General features: G+C 48.9%; 1 protein-coding gene across 6 annotated transcripts in view; it reads right to left on the reverse strand.

Moving 5' to 3' along the window:
- Positions 1 to 11,065: 11,065 nt before the first annotated feature.
- PXYLP1 (2-phosphoxylose phosphatase 1) overlaps positions 11,066 to 19,486 on the reverse strand; it is a 68,515-nt gene continuing 60,094 nt past the window's right edge. For all 6 annotated transcript variants that reach the window (XM_022582625.2, XM_089911069.1, XM_089911068.1 and 3 more), the window contains 2 exons: positions 18,147 to 18,286; positions 11,066 to 13,435 (listed from right to left, as the gene is read on the reverse strand). In XM_022582625.2, the coding sequence (XP_022438333.1) occupies positions 12,498 to 13,435; positions 18,147 to 18,286 (1,078 nt within the window). In that variant the 3' untranslated portion in view covers positions 11,066 to 12,497. The remainder of the gene's footprint in view (positions 13,436 to 18,146; positions 18,287 to 19,486) is intronic.

A 19,486-nucleotide genomic window follows, 5' to 3' on the forward strand; every position in this document is an offset into this window, starting at 1 on the left:
TGCATACTTGGGCCCAATATACCAGATGAATATGCTGCAAAACAGACACAATGCTTACATAGAGGAAGAGGAATCTTCTCTTACATGTGTTCTTTTAATTTTTTTGTTATAAAATATTTCACATACAAAATAATTTAATATGTAAGAGATAAAGAAGGTGAATAAATATCACATATCAATCATCTAGCATAAGAAACAGAATATTACCAATCCCTTTGAAGACCCTATGTATGTTTCCATTTAATACCCTGAACTGAAAACTGAACACAATGCCTACACCTCACTTCATGTATCATCGGCCAGAACTGCACCACATGCCCATACTTAAACATGTCATTTCAAGGGTGACAGGACCATTGTGATTGCTTAGACAGTCGTTTTCAAACTTTTTGGTCTCAGAGCCCCTTTACACTCTAAAAATTATTGAGGATGCCAAAAGGCTTTGGTTTATAAGGATTTTTTAAAAGATTTTTTTGATGTGGACCATTTTTAAAGTCTTTATTGAATTTGTTACAATACTGCTTCTGTTTTATGTTTTGTTTTTTGGCTGCAAGGCATGTGGTATCTTAGCTCCCTGACCAGGGATCAAACCCGCACCCTCTGCATTGGAAGGCAAGTCTTAACCACTGGACCACCAGGCAAGTCCCCTGTTTATATGGATTACATCTATCAGTAATGACCATATTAGAAATTGAAACTGAGATTTTAAAATATTTAAGTCATTTAAAAATTACAATAATAAATCCAGTACTTGTTAATGCAAACACACACACACACACTCACTTTTTAAGAAAAAAACAAAAATTAATTACTGAGAAGGGCTGCACTGTTTTACACTTTTGTCTGGCCTAATAGAAGACAGCTGGATTCTCATACTTGCTTCTGCATTCCAGTCTGTTCTAATATTGTTTTGGGTGAAGTATATGAAGAAAATTTGGCTTCACAGAGATAAGTAGTTGGAAATGAAGGTAGTATTTTAATAACCTTTTCAGATAATTTTGGATATTCTTATTTGATACTATACCAAAACTCAACAAATGATAGCTTCTTAAAGCTTAGTAGCTACATCAATGAACTTTTCATACTCTGTTACATTAAAAACCAGCTGGGCTATCTTGCAATTGAAATAGATTTATTTTACCCATGCATCATGGTTTTGTAACATCATGCATTGGGCATTTGGAAAATATTGGTTCACTAAATGTAGTGCTATTAAAATAAGTCCACGTATTCTTTGGTCCTCCTCCCTTTAGGAGGTGGAGATTAATTTCCCTCTTCTTGAGTATGGGCTTTACACATGACTCACTCCTAATGAATAGAATGTGGTAGAAATTACAGAGTGTGACTTACAAGGGTAGATCATAAAAGACATCAATGCCTCTGTCTTGCTCCCTCTCTCCTGGATCACTTGCTCTGGGGGAAGCTAGCTGCCATGTTGCGAGGATACTCAAAGCCCTATGGAAAGGTCCACATGGTGACAAACTGAGTCTCCTGCCAACAGCCATGTGAGTGTGCCACCCTGGCAGCAGACAGTCTAGCTCCAGTCACACTTTCGAAAATGCGAAAAGGTGAAATACGCAGTGGGGCCCAGACAGGCGTTGCTGGGGTCTGAGGGATGAGGCTGGGACTGGAGGATCTGAAGAAGGAGGCTGACTTTCTCCAGAATCCAAGCAATTAAGGACATGTGCTGGACGGACCCTATATAGCCATAAGGCTGGGGCCACAGGAAAGTTATCCTCTTGGGAACCGGGACAGCAGGTCAGGAACCACAAATTTCCACCCCCCCCCCCGCACTGTCCACACCTGTCCCCACTGCCCACAGCTTCGACTCCTGCAGCTACTGCTGGAAGAAGCAAAAGAGCTGTGGGACCCACAGGGGGAGCCCTGTGGGTTATGCCCTTACGGCCAAGGTCTTCACTTCTTCCCAGTGGAAGATAGGCAATGCAGGATTGGGAATAAGGGGTACCTGAGACCATCTAGCCTTCGGCCTCTATCCCCAGAGACGTCCAGAGGTGGGAAGAGAGCACGCAGCGGCGGGAGGGCGACAAAGCCGCAGTGTGCAGAGCGCAAGGCTGCAGCGGGCCTGACCATGCGCGCCAGAGGGAACGGAACAATGCACTGAGGGATCTCTCCAGGTCCTTTCCTTCTGAAGTCCCGGTTTCTCCGACTCACGAACGACCCCTGGAGGTAGACAATACTCAAAACCTCGCACCGTTCTACTCCCTCCGAAACCCACTCCACTGCCGGACTCACCCTAACTTCCGCTTTCAGGAAAATGAGCGCAGTTCCGGGGTGGGCCCCGCGAGGCTTTGTGGGAAATGGAGTGTTGGTCAGGAGGATTCTGGGGGTCGTAGTTCCTGCTGGTCCTTACGCGCACGCGCATTTCCGTCTGCACGTCCCGGCTTCCAATGCTTCGCGGCGCGAGAGAGAGACGTGTGCGCTTGTGCGTGGTGGGCTTCTGACCTACGGCGGCTTAGGCTTTGTCCTGTGGGTAGGGGTCCCGAGGTGGGACGTGACAGACAGACTTGGGTTCTCTGTCAATTACAGTTGCCAATTGTAACTGGGCAGTTGCAGCAGCAATGATAATCTCCGCGATGTGAGGGTTAGGAGCAGGGCCTAAGGGCCAAAGCTCGGGGTGTGGCGTAGGACCAGGCCCAGGGGCGACGCATCTAAAGCCCGGGGCCTGAGAGCGCAGAGTTCCCAGTGAGCAGGGCTACGGCCATGCAGGGACCCTCGAGTCACACGGAGGAGATGGGCGTTATCCCCCGACAGTGTAAATCTGTTGTCGGTTTCGGGTGGGGCGCATTGCCATCCTAACTTCATTTTTTAAGGTCACTGTGGCTGCGGTTCGGAGGAGTGGCGAGGGGAGGGCATTGAAGACCGAATAGTAGTCCAGGGAGAGAGGTGATGGGAGCCGATGGTGACAGTGGACTGAGGGGATGACGGGGTTCAAGGATGGAGAGGAGTAGAGGATTCCCAGATTTCTGGTGTGGGCTGCTGGTGTGTCTGTAGATATTCTCACTTAGTGAAATTCTTACCAGAATGTTTCAACCTCCCTTAAAGGCTTGAGGGGGTCCACAAGTGAGCACACATGTGTAGATAGTCACAAAACTATTCAGATGTACACTGACCCAAAGGATATTCACGCACATAGCAACACGGCTCTGTTAGGCCCACCCTTGTGAGCACACTGGTGTGTAAATACAGCCACATAGCTCGTAATCACACGCTCCCACATACTCCCTACCCCAGACAAAGGCTCTAGTAAATGTATCCTTTGTCTCAGCTCAAAGAGTCTCTGCCCAGAGCGAAGGGTTAAGGGTAGCCTACAAACCAAAAGGACACACATTGATATCCTTGGGCCTCTCTCTGGAAAATTCACACACAGCTCAGCCTTTATTCTTCCACCCTACTACATCCATGTCCACTGTGACTCTCCCAGTCTTCCTATTACCTTCTTGCCACCCTGGCCCGATGTGAGAGAGAAATGGGCCTTGAATTTAGGTAAGGGCTTTGCCTATCTGAATGTGTTTGCTGAGGATCTTCCCCGAGCAGTAGTTCTGAAGATATTTGTATATGCTGGATTCTTTTGAGAATCCTGTGAAAGCTGTGAACCCTCTTCCAAGATAGCACACATCTTTATAGCCACGCTATTTGGAAAACAGAATTGAAACCCATCTGTGGAGCCCTGGTTAAGAACCTCACTAGAGGTAGATCAGAAGGTCAGTTTCCTGGTTGCCCCCTCTGCAGTCTTCAGGTGGCTCTGGAAGGGAGAAGAGTAGGCCCCCAAGCCCGAAGAGGAATCAAGGTATGAGGAAGGGGCAGCCTCTCCTCCCAACCAAGTGTTAGCCCTAGTTAGAGCCAGGCCGTCAGTCTTGCCAGTCCTCTGCTGGTTAGTGGGTGAGTCATCCAGGCAGGCAGTTCAAGCTTATCAGGTGTAGGGAATTCTCTGGCGGTCCAGTGGTTAGGACTCTGTGCTTCCACTGCAGGGGGCCCGGGTTTGATCCCTGGTCCGGGAACTAAGATCCCACAAGCTGTGTGGCCTTAAAAAAAAAAAAAAAAAGCTTGTCAGGTGGTGTTGAGTTATTTAGGCTTAGTAGGTCAGTTAGACTGTAGGTCAATCAAGTGATTTGTGACTTAGAAACTTAATCAGCCAGTCAGTTAGGATTAATTTTTCAGATGGACAGTTGTCCATCAGGGAGCCAGTTATGAGACTGCTAAACAGCTGGTTCATCAGTTAGAGAAAAGGGCAGTTGGGGTGAGACCATATGGAGACAGTGTGTCTCTACTTACATCTTGAGGACTGTGGACACAGGTGGAGAGAAGAGTTGACTCCTAGGCCACCAGAGGGAGCTTCAGTTTGCTGGGAAAGAGGGAAAACTGCAGAACAGGGCCAGACGGAGTTGCCACTAGAGGGCGTTGTGGCGCCCCTTCACGGGCACAGAGTGCCCCTGACCATTTGTGGAAGCCCCCGTCTCTGGCCAGCTTCTGAAGAAAGGCTCCTGAACATGTGGGGAGTGCCTAGCCAAGACACACTTGGCTCTATGCTGGGAGGAAGCAGCCAGCTGCCCACCAGGAAAAGGACTTGCCGTTCCTGAGCACTGGGGAGGAGGGAGGATGGAGAAGGAGTGCCTCACTGGTGGGCCCCAGGAGCAGGGACGGGTGCAGCTTCCTACAGCGGAGCCACCCAGGGCAGGATCTGTCTTCTGTCGAGGTGCACGTCACTTCCCGGGCTGCTTCTCCTTCAGTGCCTCGAGGGGCCATGGAGGGGCCAGACCAATGGCCTAAAGCCTCCAGACTGCCATTCCTTGGCTGAACGCTGTGCTCAGCTGCTCCTTCTGCAACGGACAGCCACTCTAACTAAAGCAGGAGGCTGGAGGTTAGACATAGACGATGACAGAAACATGAGGAAAGGACAAGCAGTGAGCTTCCTTTCCCTTGAGAAATAATGGAGATGTTTATATAAGGTGCCAAATACGACACTGTCACAAAGGCAGGACTCAGAAGATTCAAGTTCTTTCCTCTCCCAAAGAGAAGTGCATGAGCTCAGGGAGTTGTATCTCCCAGTTATGCGTAGAGCGTGACGCTGTGCCTCCGGGTGGGCTTCCTGGCTTTAAAAAATGGGCAGGGACAATATTCTGGTTCTAGCTGGTTTCGGTGACTCTGCACAGTTAAAAGGAAGCGTAAGTGGGGGCAGTAATGGAGGCTCCATTGTGGAGGTGACCCATGTGCGCGGGGCTTTACCTGCGCTCTCTCGTGGGAGGTGCCATCCTGGTTTACAGGTGAGGCACCTGAGGCCTAGAGAGACTAGATACCTTGCCTGAGCCCTCATAGCTGGGAAGTGATACAGAACTGGGTTTGAACTCGGTCTGTGTGGTTCCAAAGTGCTTTCCTTTTCTGGGATCTGGGGAAGGGGACACAGGCGGGGAAGGGGAGGACAGTGAAGAACTGGGGGTTGCTAGGTCCTGAGGGAGAGTTGCTGGGGGTGGCTCTGGACAGGACTGTGCCTTTCAGAGACTCTGCAAACCTGACATCCCACATGGTGATACAAAAACCCTTTTTCTCTCTCCCAGGTGTGCAAAAAAACACATCACAACTACCCTCTGTGGACAAGCCCTTCAGTCATGTACTATTGCAAGTAATAAAGCTGAAGTGCTAAGTGGGAGCCAGACCCTGAAGGGCCTGGTGAGTCACCTTAGGGAGCTTGGATTTTCTCTACAAGGCAGTAGAGGGTTTTTAACAAGGAGTGGCATGATTTGATTTGCACTGACACAAAGGTACAATCCATATATGGCAGAAATACTGAGTAGGTATTTAGTTCATATTAGTAAGCGCTCACACATACTTCACGTGGGGCTCCAGGAGGAATGTTTAATATAATGGTACAGTGATCCTGAGCGAGGGCTCAGGGGTCAGGCTGGTTTGACTCCCGGTTCTCTCACTTCCTGCCTATGAGGCTTTGGCAAATGACCTCTTCTCTGTTTCTTTCCTCCTCTTACAAATGAGAGATGAGAACGATGATTTCTAAGCCACAGGGTTGCTGTGAGGATGAAACAAGGTTATGCTTGTGAAACGCAGCACAGCGCCTGGCACGTTAAAGCGCTCAACGAACGTTGGCTTGTCTCACCCTGTGCATCGCCTGCTCCAGTTCCAATCCTCTCGGCCTCGTGTCTTTTCCCAGCCACTGTGTGACCACCAGGCCCTGCAGGCTTTGATCTGCAGCATCTCCTTCTCTTGCTTCCTGCCCGAGGGCTTCTCAGATGCTCAGGTGGACCCACTCATGCATGTTCCACCCAGAAGCGAGGGGGACACAGCTGTGGACAGAGCTGAGGGATAAATGTAGCCCCCCTTCCCCCAGATGACCAGTGAGGAGGTGCATTTCACAGGGCTTCTGGGAGGTCCCTCGGCTGGATGGCCTATCACCATGGTCAGCTCAGTGTGCATCCTCGCGCTGGCTTTCCCCTCCCTTTTCCCCCTCTCTGTCCTTCACCTTTGCTCCTGGGGACCACATTTCCTATTGAATACCTACACTTAAGGTTTTTTTCTCAGACTCTGCTTTTCAAAGGAACCCAGGCTAAGATAACCATTGTAAGATGATCCTAATTTCTTTGAAATGCTGCATTAGGAACTGCTAGGAACATGAACATCTGGAACAGCGATCATTCCCTGGGGTTGGGTAAACTCTTGCCTACACCCCAAGTTCCCAGTTTTACTTATTCACTTGTGTGAGGGTAGAGGAAGGGGTGAGCTAAGGAAGCTGGGAGAGCTCTGTAGTCCAGCCCAGTCCTGAGTCTGCTACTTACTAGTGGCTACGCCATCCTAGGCAGGTGTCTGCCTCTGAGCCTCTGTTCCTTTCCTGTAAAACGGAGATCATAGATGCCTACTCATACTCTGAGACAGAGACTCTGTCAGTTGAGTGCTTGGCCCAGTGTCCAGCCCCTAATATGTGCTCAATAAACGCTGAGTTTTACTGTAACAGCCCTCTGTGTCTCCTGTTGCTTCACGTGTGCTTACTTAGCTTCCGCAATGACATGGTAAGCCTCTCATAGGCAGTGATAGAAGAAATTTGTGATCAATGGCTACATTGATCTTTCAGATAATGACTCCAGCTTTACTGCCCAGACTAGCAGAGGCCTTAGTCCCTAGGATTTGCTTGCCTTCCACTGCAGCTCAGTTCCCAGGAAGCAGACTCTGAGACAGATGTAGATGTAGGAAGTTTACTGGGGAGTGTTCTTGGGGTCGACACTGTGAAGGAGGGGAAGAAAGCAGGACGGGGCAGAAGTAATGGGCTGCAGTGCAGTCCCAAGGCCTCAACAGACCCCGTGGGGAGCACCAAAGCTGGGATGGCCCTTCAGGGTTGTCCCCAGGTCTTTCAATCCCTGCCCTGCCCAGTCAGTGGGTGTGGCTGCCTGGGAAAGAGGCACTGCCAGCCTGCACACTCCCAGCCACTGGGGAAAGAAGTCCTGAAGTGGGGAATCTGGGTAGGGTATAGCATCCACCACACTTCAGTTCTAAGGGGTGGCTTTGGAGAATGTGACAGTCACTGCTGGTTCTCTAACCAGTATCCACTTTCCCCCTTCTTCCTTATTAAGAAGGCCTGATTTGCTTGAGACAGCAATGTGCCCAATAAAAATACTCCCTTTCCTAGACTTCTCTGCAGTGGCAGTGGCTTACGGGACCCCGTTCTGGCCAGTAAGATGTAGATAGCAGCCTGGGTTCCTGATGACATGGTGGAGCCACCGGAGAAATAAAGCCACTGAAGGCTTTATTTGCTTAACCACTGTAGCCAGTTTTCTGTTGCATGTGACCAAACAGTCCTGGATGGTTCAGAGATGCGTAGTCATATTCTGCTTAAGAACACGGGCCTTTGGGTTAATGGACGACAGCCCTGAGCCTCAGCTCTGCTGCATAGCTAGCTGTGTGAAACTTCAGAGAGTTCACTCCATCACGCTTCCCTTTTCCTATAAAAGTGGAAATGACAGTACCACCTAATGCATGTCTCATGTAACACTAGGGTAACCAACTGGTCCCTGTTTGCCTGGAACTTGCCCACTTTTAGCACTGAAACTCCCACATCCTGGGAAACTCCACAGTCCCAGGCAAACCACGACAGCTGGTCACCCTATTAAAACATTTCCCGAAATACCTACCTCCTTTACAAATGGAACACTGGGTCACGAAGTCTAACAATTATATTTGATGCTGCCCCCTAGTGGCTGAGTATAATATAACATCACTGCAAAAATGCGTTTGTAAAATTACTCATGTAAGTAGTTTTTTCTTAACAAAAACTGTAACCAGTTTTTGGTCAGAAGCAGAGTTGGAATATTCTCCTAACCATTTAGATTTAAATTTATAGCTGTTGTAATCCCACTGTATTTTAGTACTCACTGAGACTCGCCAGCAAATATGGTATATTGGAGGGTTATTGGGAGGATTGAATGAGTGTAGGAAAGCCTCTGACACGTCCATGTGCTGTAAGTTTCACTGATGTCATGTAAACTTGGGTTAGAATCTGCATTTTGACTCTTCCTTTGAAAAGTGACTTCACCCTGATGTCATGTAAACTTGGGTTAGAATCTGCATTTTGACTCTTCCTTTGAAAAGTGACTTCACCCTGATGAGACTGTTTCCTCACTGAATTAGGAGTAATAGGACCTCCCTCGGAGGATTAGATTGATAGAGAGATGCTTGTGGGGTGCCCCCCCGAGAGAAGCAGGACCCCAGAAATATTGCCTTTACTACTTTCTCCAGAAGCCAGGCCTCAGGCCACCCCTCCGTGAGGGGCTCTGCAGCCCTGGGAGGAGCTGTCCCGGGGATACCTTCTCATCAAGGCCACTCTCAGCTGGCTGTAGGGCTTCACAGGCCCGGAAGGCCTGACCGGAAGCTCTGATGAAGTGTCAAGCCAGAGCTGGCCACTGGGCAGGCACTCTCCAGGGCGCAACCCAGCGCTCAGTTCAGGGGCCTCGGGCAATGGGAGCTAACTGGTGCCCGGGCCAGAGCTCTGAGCGAGCCCCGATCAACGCGACCCGCAGCGTGAACCCCAGCTGTCTTCCGCTTTCTACTTATGTTGTGTTTAAACACGCTTAGACTGCTCCACCTGTCCAGAAGGCTTTCTAAAGATTCAGAGAAACGGAAGCATCCCTGCCTATCCCGTGTCAGTCTCTGTGAGTTCTAGAAAAAAGGAATCATTCAAATCTTTCAAACATCTAATGCTGCTATAGCTACAAAGACCCTCAAATAGGCTTAACGGCAATTAAGGATTGCTGTTCTTCATTTCTTCATTTAAGTTCTTCATTTCTATTTCTAAGTGAATTTAGAGAAAGAATATGTACTCTAGTCATATTAATCAACACATACAATTGCTGGTCTCTCTACTTTGTTCCGTGTACCTCAAAAGCTTTGTAGTCCTATGCTAGTACCTTGGTGTTACATTTTAATTTCATGCATTTTTAATGAAAATTTAAAAATATGTCTCATCTATATCATGAAATCATGAATTATGCCTATAGCTATAAAAGAGCTGCCCAGAGCTGCCCACCTTTCTTTCTCCTTCCTTCCCTTTCTTCCTTCCTTTCCTTCTTTTCTCTTTCTTTTTCTTTCTTTCCCTTTCTTTCTTCCTTCCTTCCTTTTTTCTCTAACTCTCTCCTCTCTTTCTCTCTCCCCCCTCCTCTCTCCCTCTCGCTCTGTCTTTCTCTCTCTCCTCTCTCCCTCTCTCTCCCCCTCCCCCTCTCTCCCCCCTCTCCCCCCCTTTCTCTCCCTCTCTCTCTCTTCCCCCCTGCCCCCCCCCCACCGTCTCTCCCTCTCCCTCTCCCTCTCCCTTTCTCTCTCTCTCCCCTGCCCCACCACCCTCTCTCAATGTGGAACTCTCCAAGATATACTGTTATGGGAAGCAGCTTAATGAGAAATATATCTAAAAGACATATTGTTAAAGGAAACCTCAGCTGGGTGCTCAGTGTTTGTTTATGGAAATGAAATGTCTCAGAAGTTGATATTGAGAAGGATACTTTAATGCCATGCATACCCAATGTCTTGGGAGGCAAAACCTCTATCTACACTTTTAATGTTGGCTCTTATGCAAAATATCCACCTTTACCAACAGACGTTGCGAACTGACTTTTAAAACATCTTCTGATTCACCTTTATTTTTAAATCTTCAAGCTGTGTGTAGCAGTTCTGATTCAGATAGATTGTGAGTGGGAACAACAACAAAAAAAACCTGCTACGGCTTTAAATACTCGAGAGGTAACACACAATTTTCAGCAATAAAAGCAGCTCTGCGGGGCTTCCCTGGTGGCGCAGCGGTTGGGAGTCTGCCTGCCGATGCAGGGGACATGGGTTCGTGCCCCGGTCCGGGAAGATCCCACATGCCGCGGAGGGGCTAGGCCCGTGAGCCACGGCCGCTGAGCCTGCGCGTCCGGAGCCTGTGCTCCGCAACGGCAGAGGGGCCACAACAGTGAGAGGCCCGCGTACCGCAAAAAAAAAAAAAAAAAAAAAAGCAGCTCTGGGGACAAGTTTTCACCCAGTCCAAGGCCACCAGCTGTGACACATCCTCTAGGCCACCGAGCCCTGATGCTGCTGTCAGAGAAGGAAGCTGCAGCCCCTCTGTGGCCCAGTGCAGGACTGCTGTCCCTTCCCATCACCCCTGAGGGCCCAGCTTGGCCTGTGGCTGGCCACACTAGGCTGGGGCCTGGCACTCCCTTACCCACGTGTACTGTAGAGCAGCGGTCCCCAACCTTTTTAGCACCAGGGACTGGTTTCGTGGAAGACAGTTTTTCCACGGACAGGGTGGGGGGATGGGGGATGGTGCAGGCGGTCATGTGAGCGATGGGGAGCCATGGGGAGCGGCAGGTGAAGCTTCACTCGCCTTCCTGCAGCTCACCTCCTGCTGTGCGGCCAGTTCCTAACAGGCTGTGGTCTGTGGCCTGGGGGTTGGGGACCCCTGCTGTAGAGCTTTCTAATTTAAAATGCTTTTGTTTATTAAAAAAAAGATAAATTAAAAAAACACATGAACTCACTTGAAAGGAAATAGAGTGACTTACAGGTACAAACCATGAGTTGTGTGTACGAGTAATCTTCAAAAATTTATTAATAGAAACGGATGTATTCAAATGCAACACTGGACAAAAAACAAACAGAAAAGGCTGGAATACCAGCGACATCGGGGAATCCCACTTTATATTTCTTCGCACAGAACTAGCACCATTTTAGTCAGAACTCACAGATTTAATTATAATTGCTTCTAATATATAAAATACCTTATAAAGATTATTTAACTGTCTAGTAACAAACTTCTTCCAAAAACTTATTTAAAACTCAATTCGAATGTACCATTTGAAACACGAAAATGGTTTAAAAATCGATCCAATTCTACTGCTCGTCGAAGGCAATGAGCCATGATTAGTTCTACTGGAAGAAAGTGCCTGAATTCAGCTTCCGGCTCCCTTCTAACCCCCAAGCAGATACAGTAAACTGAATATGTCAGAGGAATCAGAGCACATCTCAAACTCGTCTTAGAAAATATTTCCCTAGACTATAAAAATACTAAACGGAATACAAAAATTTCAGCGTGTACAGCAAATAGACTACAGCAGACAAATATTTAAGACATACTCAGAACTACCTTATACCATAATCATGAACATCAAGTAATATTCTAATAATTTTTCTATGATTCCTCTTGACTCAATGTTTACTTCCCCTCAGGTTGTGTTATAATGTCGGATACAGACCAGGTTCTGTGTTTCTAGCAGAAGTTACTGGAGGCACCACTGAATAATTCTGGGTATTCAACTGGTTCTCTGGCAAAGTGCTGCAAGTGCAATTGTAGTAGAGCCTAGCTTTTAGAACAGGGATCAGCAAACTACAGCACTCGGGCCACACCTGGCCCAGTGCCTGCTCTGTGAGGCCTATGAACACAGCCATGCTTATTCATTCACGTGCTGTCTGTCGCTGCTTTCAAGTTACAAGGGCAGAATCGAGTAGCTGTGACAGATGCTATATGTGGCCTTTGGGTCCAAAACGTCTACAATATTTACTATTTGGCCCTTTACGGAAAAAGTTTGCCTACCCCTATTTTAGATAAATCACTTCAGGAAATTGTTCACTGAACAAGGACAAGGTAAGACTGTCCCAGATGAAGAAACTTCTGGCTGAGGTTTGCTGGTTCCATCATACAGTACCAAGGCAGATCAAAAGAACACATAAGTGGATTGGCAGCTTTGGGTACTGACGCATTGTTCTGGCATCCTAAGCAAAGTCTGGCTATGATAAAGTACCTTCCTCTCTCTGTGAACTGGCCACTGTGTACCAAGTAACTCAAGTACCCAATTACAGCAACATATTCACTGTTCAACCCTAAATCTATGTGGCCCCCAAGCATGATTTCCGGCCTTTAAAAATCACCTTGTACCCTTAGCAACCAAAAGAACTAGAAGCGGACCTTTCCCATCCCTCTGTATTGGCATAGATTCTGTTAGCGCCGCACCACGTACCTTTTAGGATCCTTCCCTGTGACACGCATCATAATAATTAGTGCTACCACTACCCAGGGCCACGAACATGTCCCTTTTGACAAAGCGGACGAAGTTTTCGAGGGGGCACATGGGCTTGGGAGACCGCTTGTGGTGATCCTGGCAGAACGAGGTGTGGAACGTGACATCGACACCATCGTAGAGAATCCGGACGGAGTGCTCGCCGGGCTTCTCTCTGTCTTGCCAGAGCTCAAAGATCAACCTGGCCGCGAACCTCGGGAACCTGGCTTCTGTAAGGCCCAAGGCACTGAGAATCGGGGCCAGAGTGACGTCGTGAGCAGAGGAGAGAGCAAAGAGCTCTTCCTTCCAGCCCTCTGCCGCGCGCCGCATGCGGCCCACGGTCTGGTTCAGGATGGGGTGGGCGCCCAGGAGCGCGTACCCCAGATACAGTTTCTTCTCCCGCCTCTCGCTCTCGTCCTCTATCTGATGCCTCTTGATCACCTTGAAGTGCTCCATGTTAACACAGCCATTCCTGGTGCAGGGGAAGCTGACGTTGTGGCAGAAGAGGCAGAGCATGGCGTCTATGGGGTTGGCGGCGCGGAGCTGCTTGGTGGAGGTGTCCACGATCCTGGCCATCTCTTCGTAGGTCCTCTCCAGCTGCCTGTTTTTCAAACGCAACAGGTACTGCCGACGCTGCTCCTTTTCTAGGTACTGGTTCCTCAGCGGGCAGTAGCAGTTCCCGGAGCAGAACAGAGCGCTGGGCTGGTGCCGGAAATAAATCTTCTTCCAGTCAAAATCTGGGAGAAAGCCATAAAGCAGAGCCAGCCCACTCTGCAGCGTCCGGCTTTTGCCAGTGGTCTCTAAGCGAAGCTGCTCTGTGGACCAGTCACTGGGCAGGAGTTTGTGTTTCTTCAGGTAGACGTCCCTCAGCAGCTGGCCGTTCTGCAGATGCTGCACAACCCCTGAAACACAAGAGTGCCACACGCTTGCCTTGCTACCAGCTTAGCAGAAGGAACAGCACGGGGAGTCGAGGCCCGTCCAACTCTGGAATGCTTTAGACGGCAAACGATTACATCCTTGAGCCTGGCCCCCAGTGTGTAGAAGCCCCGAGAACGGGCTCACATCAGCGTGCAAAGGGAGCCCCTCAGGGTTATCCACAAAGGGACGAGCAGAGCGGGGCCCGGTCCTCTGGACCCACACCTTTCTGGGAAGCACAAGGACCCTTTATCTGCCTTGATTCCTCCCTTCTGACTGGTCCCTCCCCTGGAGGAGGGATGTGACTGGCGGGGCTCAGAGGGTAGGAACCATCGCACTGGTGGACGTCTAGGAGGTAACTGGCAGGGGCCTAAGGAGAGCTTTCTCCCTCCTGCGCTGGGACAAATCATTCCTCAGTGTGCCCGGGGAGTTCATGGAAATCTGTCAGGCAAGGAGAACAAGTCACTTGCTGGCTGCCTAGTCCCCTCACTCTGAGGACGTCCCCTCCTTCACACCATCCTCCCTACTGTCCCAGCTGAAGGCTCTCTGCTCACCTTCTGGGTCCATTCTGCCCAATCCTGCTAGGGCTTTACCGGCTCATCAGCAAGGATACTGTCTCTGTATGGATCTGGAATGATCTCCCAGGTACTCAGAATATTTGGGGGGAAAAAAAAAGCAAACTGCAGAGCAGTATGTTGATCATGCTGCTTTTAAATAAAAATGAGGGGAAAATAAGAACGTGTATCGGCAGCTGCCTGTGTTTTGCATAGAAAAATTTTGCGGGGATGCACAATGGTTACCTGGGGATGATGGGGGCACAGAAATGGGGGGGGAGGTGGAACATGGGTAGGAGCGTGAATTTTAAGTTTACCCTTTAGTTGTCATAGTTTCGAACTACACACAGGAACTATACCACAGTATAGTATCTTGAAAAAAAAAAAAAGGAAAAAAACTGCAAAAGTCTTATCTTCAAGCAGGAGAAGGTGGTCCAAGATGAAAGCAAGCTCACCCTACAGCCAACGGGATGTTGGGATGGAATTTCAGTGCAAGATCTGCATTCTCCGAGAGTGTCAATCACAGGCAGGCCCTATGACCAGTAATGCCACTTATTCAGATGCCCGAATGGTTTGAAAAGCCCCACCACAAAGATGAGACGACTTCAGGCTGAAATGCGTGAGACAGAGGGAATGGTGTTGGCCCAGGAAGGGGAATAGCTCAGGAAAAAAAAAAAGAAGGATGTCTAGGTCCTACTTTGAATGAAGAGTATTGACAGAATTCCCTGAGAGATCTGGGCTGGGGCAGGTCTTCGCGTTTCCAAATGACCCGCACGAAGGGACCAGCCATGAGTGACAAACATCCAGAATGTGTGTCTACCCCCGTTCCCCTCTGGGCCTACCCTGTATTCTGAGGCTATGTACATTAAGGTTGGCGCGCTTACTGTGTGCCAACCTTTCTCCTTTAATCCTCAAGAAAACCCAGCGAAGAAGGCATATTATCATTATCCCCCTTTTCCTTATTTTACAGGTGAGGAAACTGAGGCCCAAGCCATTCACAGTTAGGACGTGGCCGAGCAGAACTCCAGCCCCTGCCCCGGCCCAACCTTGTGCTCACATCACCTCCTCCCTACATGTTCCTGCAGAAACACTACCCATTCAGGGCTTCTCCTTCTCTCCAAACACGGCCTGCATCTTCATGCCTCTGTTCACGCCCTTCCCTTTCTCTTCCCAGTGAAATCCTCATCCTGGCTCCAATACTACCTTCTCTGTCTCCCTCCTCCTCCCCCGCTCCCCAGAGGTCCAATCAATCGTTCCCTCCTGTTTGCACAGGCCGCTGGACCGCTAAGGCAACAGCTGCATACACGGAGCCTAGCATATGCTAGCACTGTGCTGGGCGCTTTACACCTGCTGTCTACTGCAGCTTGCCACCAGCGCTGTCGGGAAGATGTTATGAGCCCCGTTTCACAGGTCTGTCTACTCCAAAACCCGTGTTTACTCTGTAAGAGCCTGCGACTTGCAGCAACACCCTCAGGCGTCTCCATGCGCTGTACCACTGCAGCTGCAGGTTCCTTTAGGACAGCATCTCGGTCATCCAGCCACCGCCCCTTCCCTACATGCGGCAGCTGTCAAAGCATCTGGGACAGAGTAGGCACTTATGATCAGTCACATCTTACACAGCTCCTGTGGGGTGCCCAAAGTGTGCCATTTACAAATGATGATTCTAACAGCGATGTGAAATTTCAAATAGAAGATAAAAGTGACCACTAAAAGAGAAAGCGGGAATAGGAGCAAACAACCGCAAAAATGATTTCTAGGGTAGTGCTAACTTAGAAAACGACGATGATCACAGGTCAACGGGGAAGAAAGGTTAGAATGAATAGCTGCTCGGTGCAGTTACCCTGACTTCCTAGCCAGCTGACGGACGCTGACCCTCAGGACCCCGTCAGATTCCCTCAGGAACTTGAACGTGTAAATTCATCTCTACACGTGGCTAGGACTGTCTCTGTTGACAGACACACAGCAAAACCACAGAGGTAGGGACAGACAGCTTCTTTATTGCTGGTACCAGCTTCTGGAGGTCTGGTCATATTCTTGCCCTTAAGAGTCTGTGAGTCACCCTGAATCCTTATAATAAATGTCCTTTTTCCGCTTGAGTTGGTTTCTATTACTTGCAATCAGTGGTTCTAGGCAAGCACGGTTCTGCCCTCAGGGAGGGTTTGGGTTGTCACAATAATATGGAGAAGCACGTTCCCAATCCCTCGTGGGTGGGGTCCAAGGGCCAGACAGTCTTCACAAGGAACTGTTTTCTGTTCCACGTAACTTTTGAGTGTATAAGACATTCCCTCATGTGAAAACCCTGTTTAAATACTTCAATCTCAAATCTGGTTGTTTGTGTCTATAAACACAAAACCATTTTTGCATAACATTAACATCCACTGAATTTTCCAGAAATGCAATATAAATTAAGGGACACGTGTCTTTTGTTTTGATCACAACTTGTCAAAAAAAATCATGTCCTGACACGGAGTAGTAGAGTCACCAATACACATCCCTTGATCAGTCTGCATCTGTAGCTGTGACACACATCAACCTACACTGAAGTGCAAGCAATTGATTTATTTCATCCTATTTTCTAACAAAGGTGCGCTCAGGCATTTATACTGAGATATACAGAATTATATAATAAATTAGTTTCCTGTTGTTTCTACTTCATATTACAATTAGGGTGCCTGACATAACTGTTTTTTAAAATTATGTATATAGAAAAGTTATACTCGAATTTCACTTCAGGATAGTTCAGGGAGCACCACAAAACACTTGTTAATAAAAGGGGGTGCTGGATCTGGTAGGAGGAGAACTCCTGTTTTAAACTAATGCAGAGCTTGTGCACGTGAACTAATTAGGAAAAGCTTTTGACAAAACTCCTTATTCAAGGCTAGTCCTCCAGAGACTTAAGCCTGCCCCACTCTGTCACTCTGTATCCCCAATAATAATGGCTTTCAAAACATGGCGAAACCAACAGGGCCAAGTACAGGACAGAGACCTTCCTTCCATCAAAGCTGAGGTCCTAAGATGCTGGTGGGTCAAGAAACAGAACGTGGCCAATCGGTCGCCTTGATTCCTCCAGAAAGGCTGGTGGCCACACAAAAGTCCTTTAAGGTCCCAGACTGAGGAAGTAGGAAGCTGGAACCTCTTAGGGGACCACCAGTTCCTTCTCGTACCGACAAAGGTGACCCCACTGTTAAATCACCAACCTACGCTGACAGTGAACTGGCAACACAGCGGTATGAACAGGGCTGCGGAGGGAGAGATGGGCTTCTGCGAGGAACACACAAGCCAGACAAACTCCACGCGCAGTGGGGCTCTGCCATATGCGCGTCTCCCTGAGATCTGCTGCATTAAAACCTTTCAGCTGTTTTGTCTGAAGTAGCTAAGAACATGGGACTGGTTACATGAGTCATGGCCCATTCATAGTGGAATAATATGAAGCTGTCAGAAATGACGTTGTTGATGAACATTGATTGATAGGGAAAGATGATCTCAACATATTGTTAAGTGAAAAAGTAGGTTACAAAACTGTTTAGGAAGATACCACCTGTGAGAATGAGTGTGTGTGTGTGTGTGTGTGTGTGCACGCCCACGAGTGCATGCAGATATAAACACAGGAAGAAAGATTATTCATTTCTTTGGTGGGATTATGAGTGCTTTAAATTTTCTTCCTTTTGCTTGTCTTTCCTGCTTTCTCTTCCATGAACATATAATAAGAATAAGAAATAAGAAATATTGTAATAAGAAAACAGGTTGTTTGTTTTTTTTTTTTGCGGTACGTGGGCCTCTCACTGTTGTGGCCTCTCCCGCTGCGGAGCACAGGCTCCGGACGCGCAGGCTCAGTGGCCATGGCTCACGGGCCTAGCCGCTCCGCGGCATGTGGGATCTTCCCGGACCGGGGCACGAACCTGCGTCCCCTGCATCGGCAGGCGGACTCTCAACCACTGCGCCACCAGGGAAGCCCAAAAGGTTATTTTTAATATTTAGAAATCACATGTTGAATCAGATACCTTGGTGGGCACACAGCTACTTGAGGTGCTGGCCCTACTCACCCCTGCGCCCACAGTGTCTTTCCCAGGAGGCCCCGATACACGCGTCCGCCAAATACAAGAGCGGGTGGGAGACTGAGTAGGGGAGGGGCAGCCCCACATACCTGTCTGCGTGAGCTCTCCCATCTCACACAGCTGGTGGCTGGGATAAAGAGGCAGGGAGTGCAGGGGGCTTTCGAAAGAGGCTCCGGATCCTTTGGACATGTGACTCACGAAAGCCTCCAGTTTAGGGTGATACGGTTTCCTAAAGAGGCAACACAGAGAGAGTTAGTGGTTAGCGTGCTCCAAAACTGTCCGTGACGATTTCAGCCTCAGCAAGCAGGATCCCAAGTGAGCCAAGACCTTTCTCACCCACAATAACAGTACAGTCCAGTTTCAAGATTACCTGCCCGCTGCCACCTACACATAAAATCCCCACTCCGAAAGGCCAGCCCGAGACCCCGCCCTCCACCGAAGTGCCCATCATCCTCACCACCGTGGAAGTCAGCATTGACCTCATCCACCCGGTTCCCCAGGCCGCCCCACTCCTGTCTCCCCCTCCAGGAGGCCACCAACCCCCCGACCCGAGGCAGCCAAGCCGAGGCTGTGGGTCCTCCTCGATTTCTCCCTCCCCTGCGCCCTGCACATGTGTCCTCCTGGGCTTCTCTGCCCCTCTCTCCTGTATCCCTGCGTCCCTGAGCAGGGTCTGCCTCAGTCAGCTTCTGTCTGGATGGCATGGGCCCCTCCTTGGCCTGCCTGCAGTCACATCTTGCCTCCTCCACAGCCAGTGAGGTCGACGTAGAAGGCAACCCCGACTGTCACTGCTCTTCCACGGTGCCACCTTCCCAAGAAGCCACGCACAGCCGTCAGTCTACTCTGGCCCTGCCTCACGTTGAGGCCCAGGGTTCCCTAGTGCTGTGCTCTGGCCATGCACAGCATCTGCCTTCTGTGGGCCCTGCACACCTGTTCTTTCATGCTTCCCAGACTTTCCACATGCTGCCTCTTCCTCCTAGAAAATGCATCCCGGCCTTCACTGGGGTAACCCTTAATCCTTAACTTGTATGACCTCTGGAAAATCTCCTGTGAAGAAAGTCAACTGCTTAAGATAACCCAGATCTCTACAGCTCACTATGCATTTTGCACATATGGTAATCTCACTGCACACGGGGTGGGGATGAATAGTGAAAAAAACACAACACACCAGCTTACTTATGAGATCTGACATTACTTATATTTCTGCCATGAAGTACACACGATAAATCAAGATCTATTGTTCTAGTCACTAATACACAATTTCCCTGAATAATGAAATGACCCATGAATACATACACATTTTCTCTGAATAATGAGATGACCTATGAGTACACACACCTTTTCTTTAAATAATGAAATGGCCTATGAACGTTTATACATTTCCAGCTGAACAGAGGTGGACAGATAGAGTAGTTCCCGACTAAACTAAATG

Source organism: Delphinapterus leucas, chromosome 4 (assembly GCF_059928025.1).
Source record: "Delphinapterus leucas isolate spDelLeu-1000000601 "Yukka" chromosome 4, BTC_Dleu_Yukka2, whole genome shotgun sequence".
Classification (NCBI taxonomy): Eukaryota; Metazoa; Chordata; class Mammalia; order Artiodactyla; family Monodontidae; genus Delphinapterus; species Delphinapterus leucas.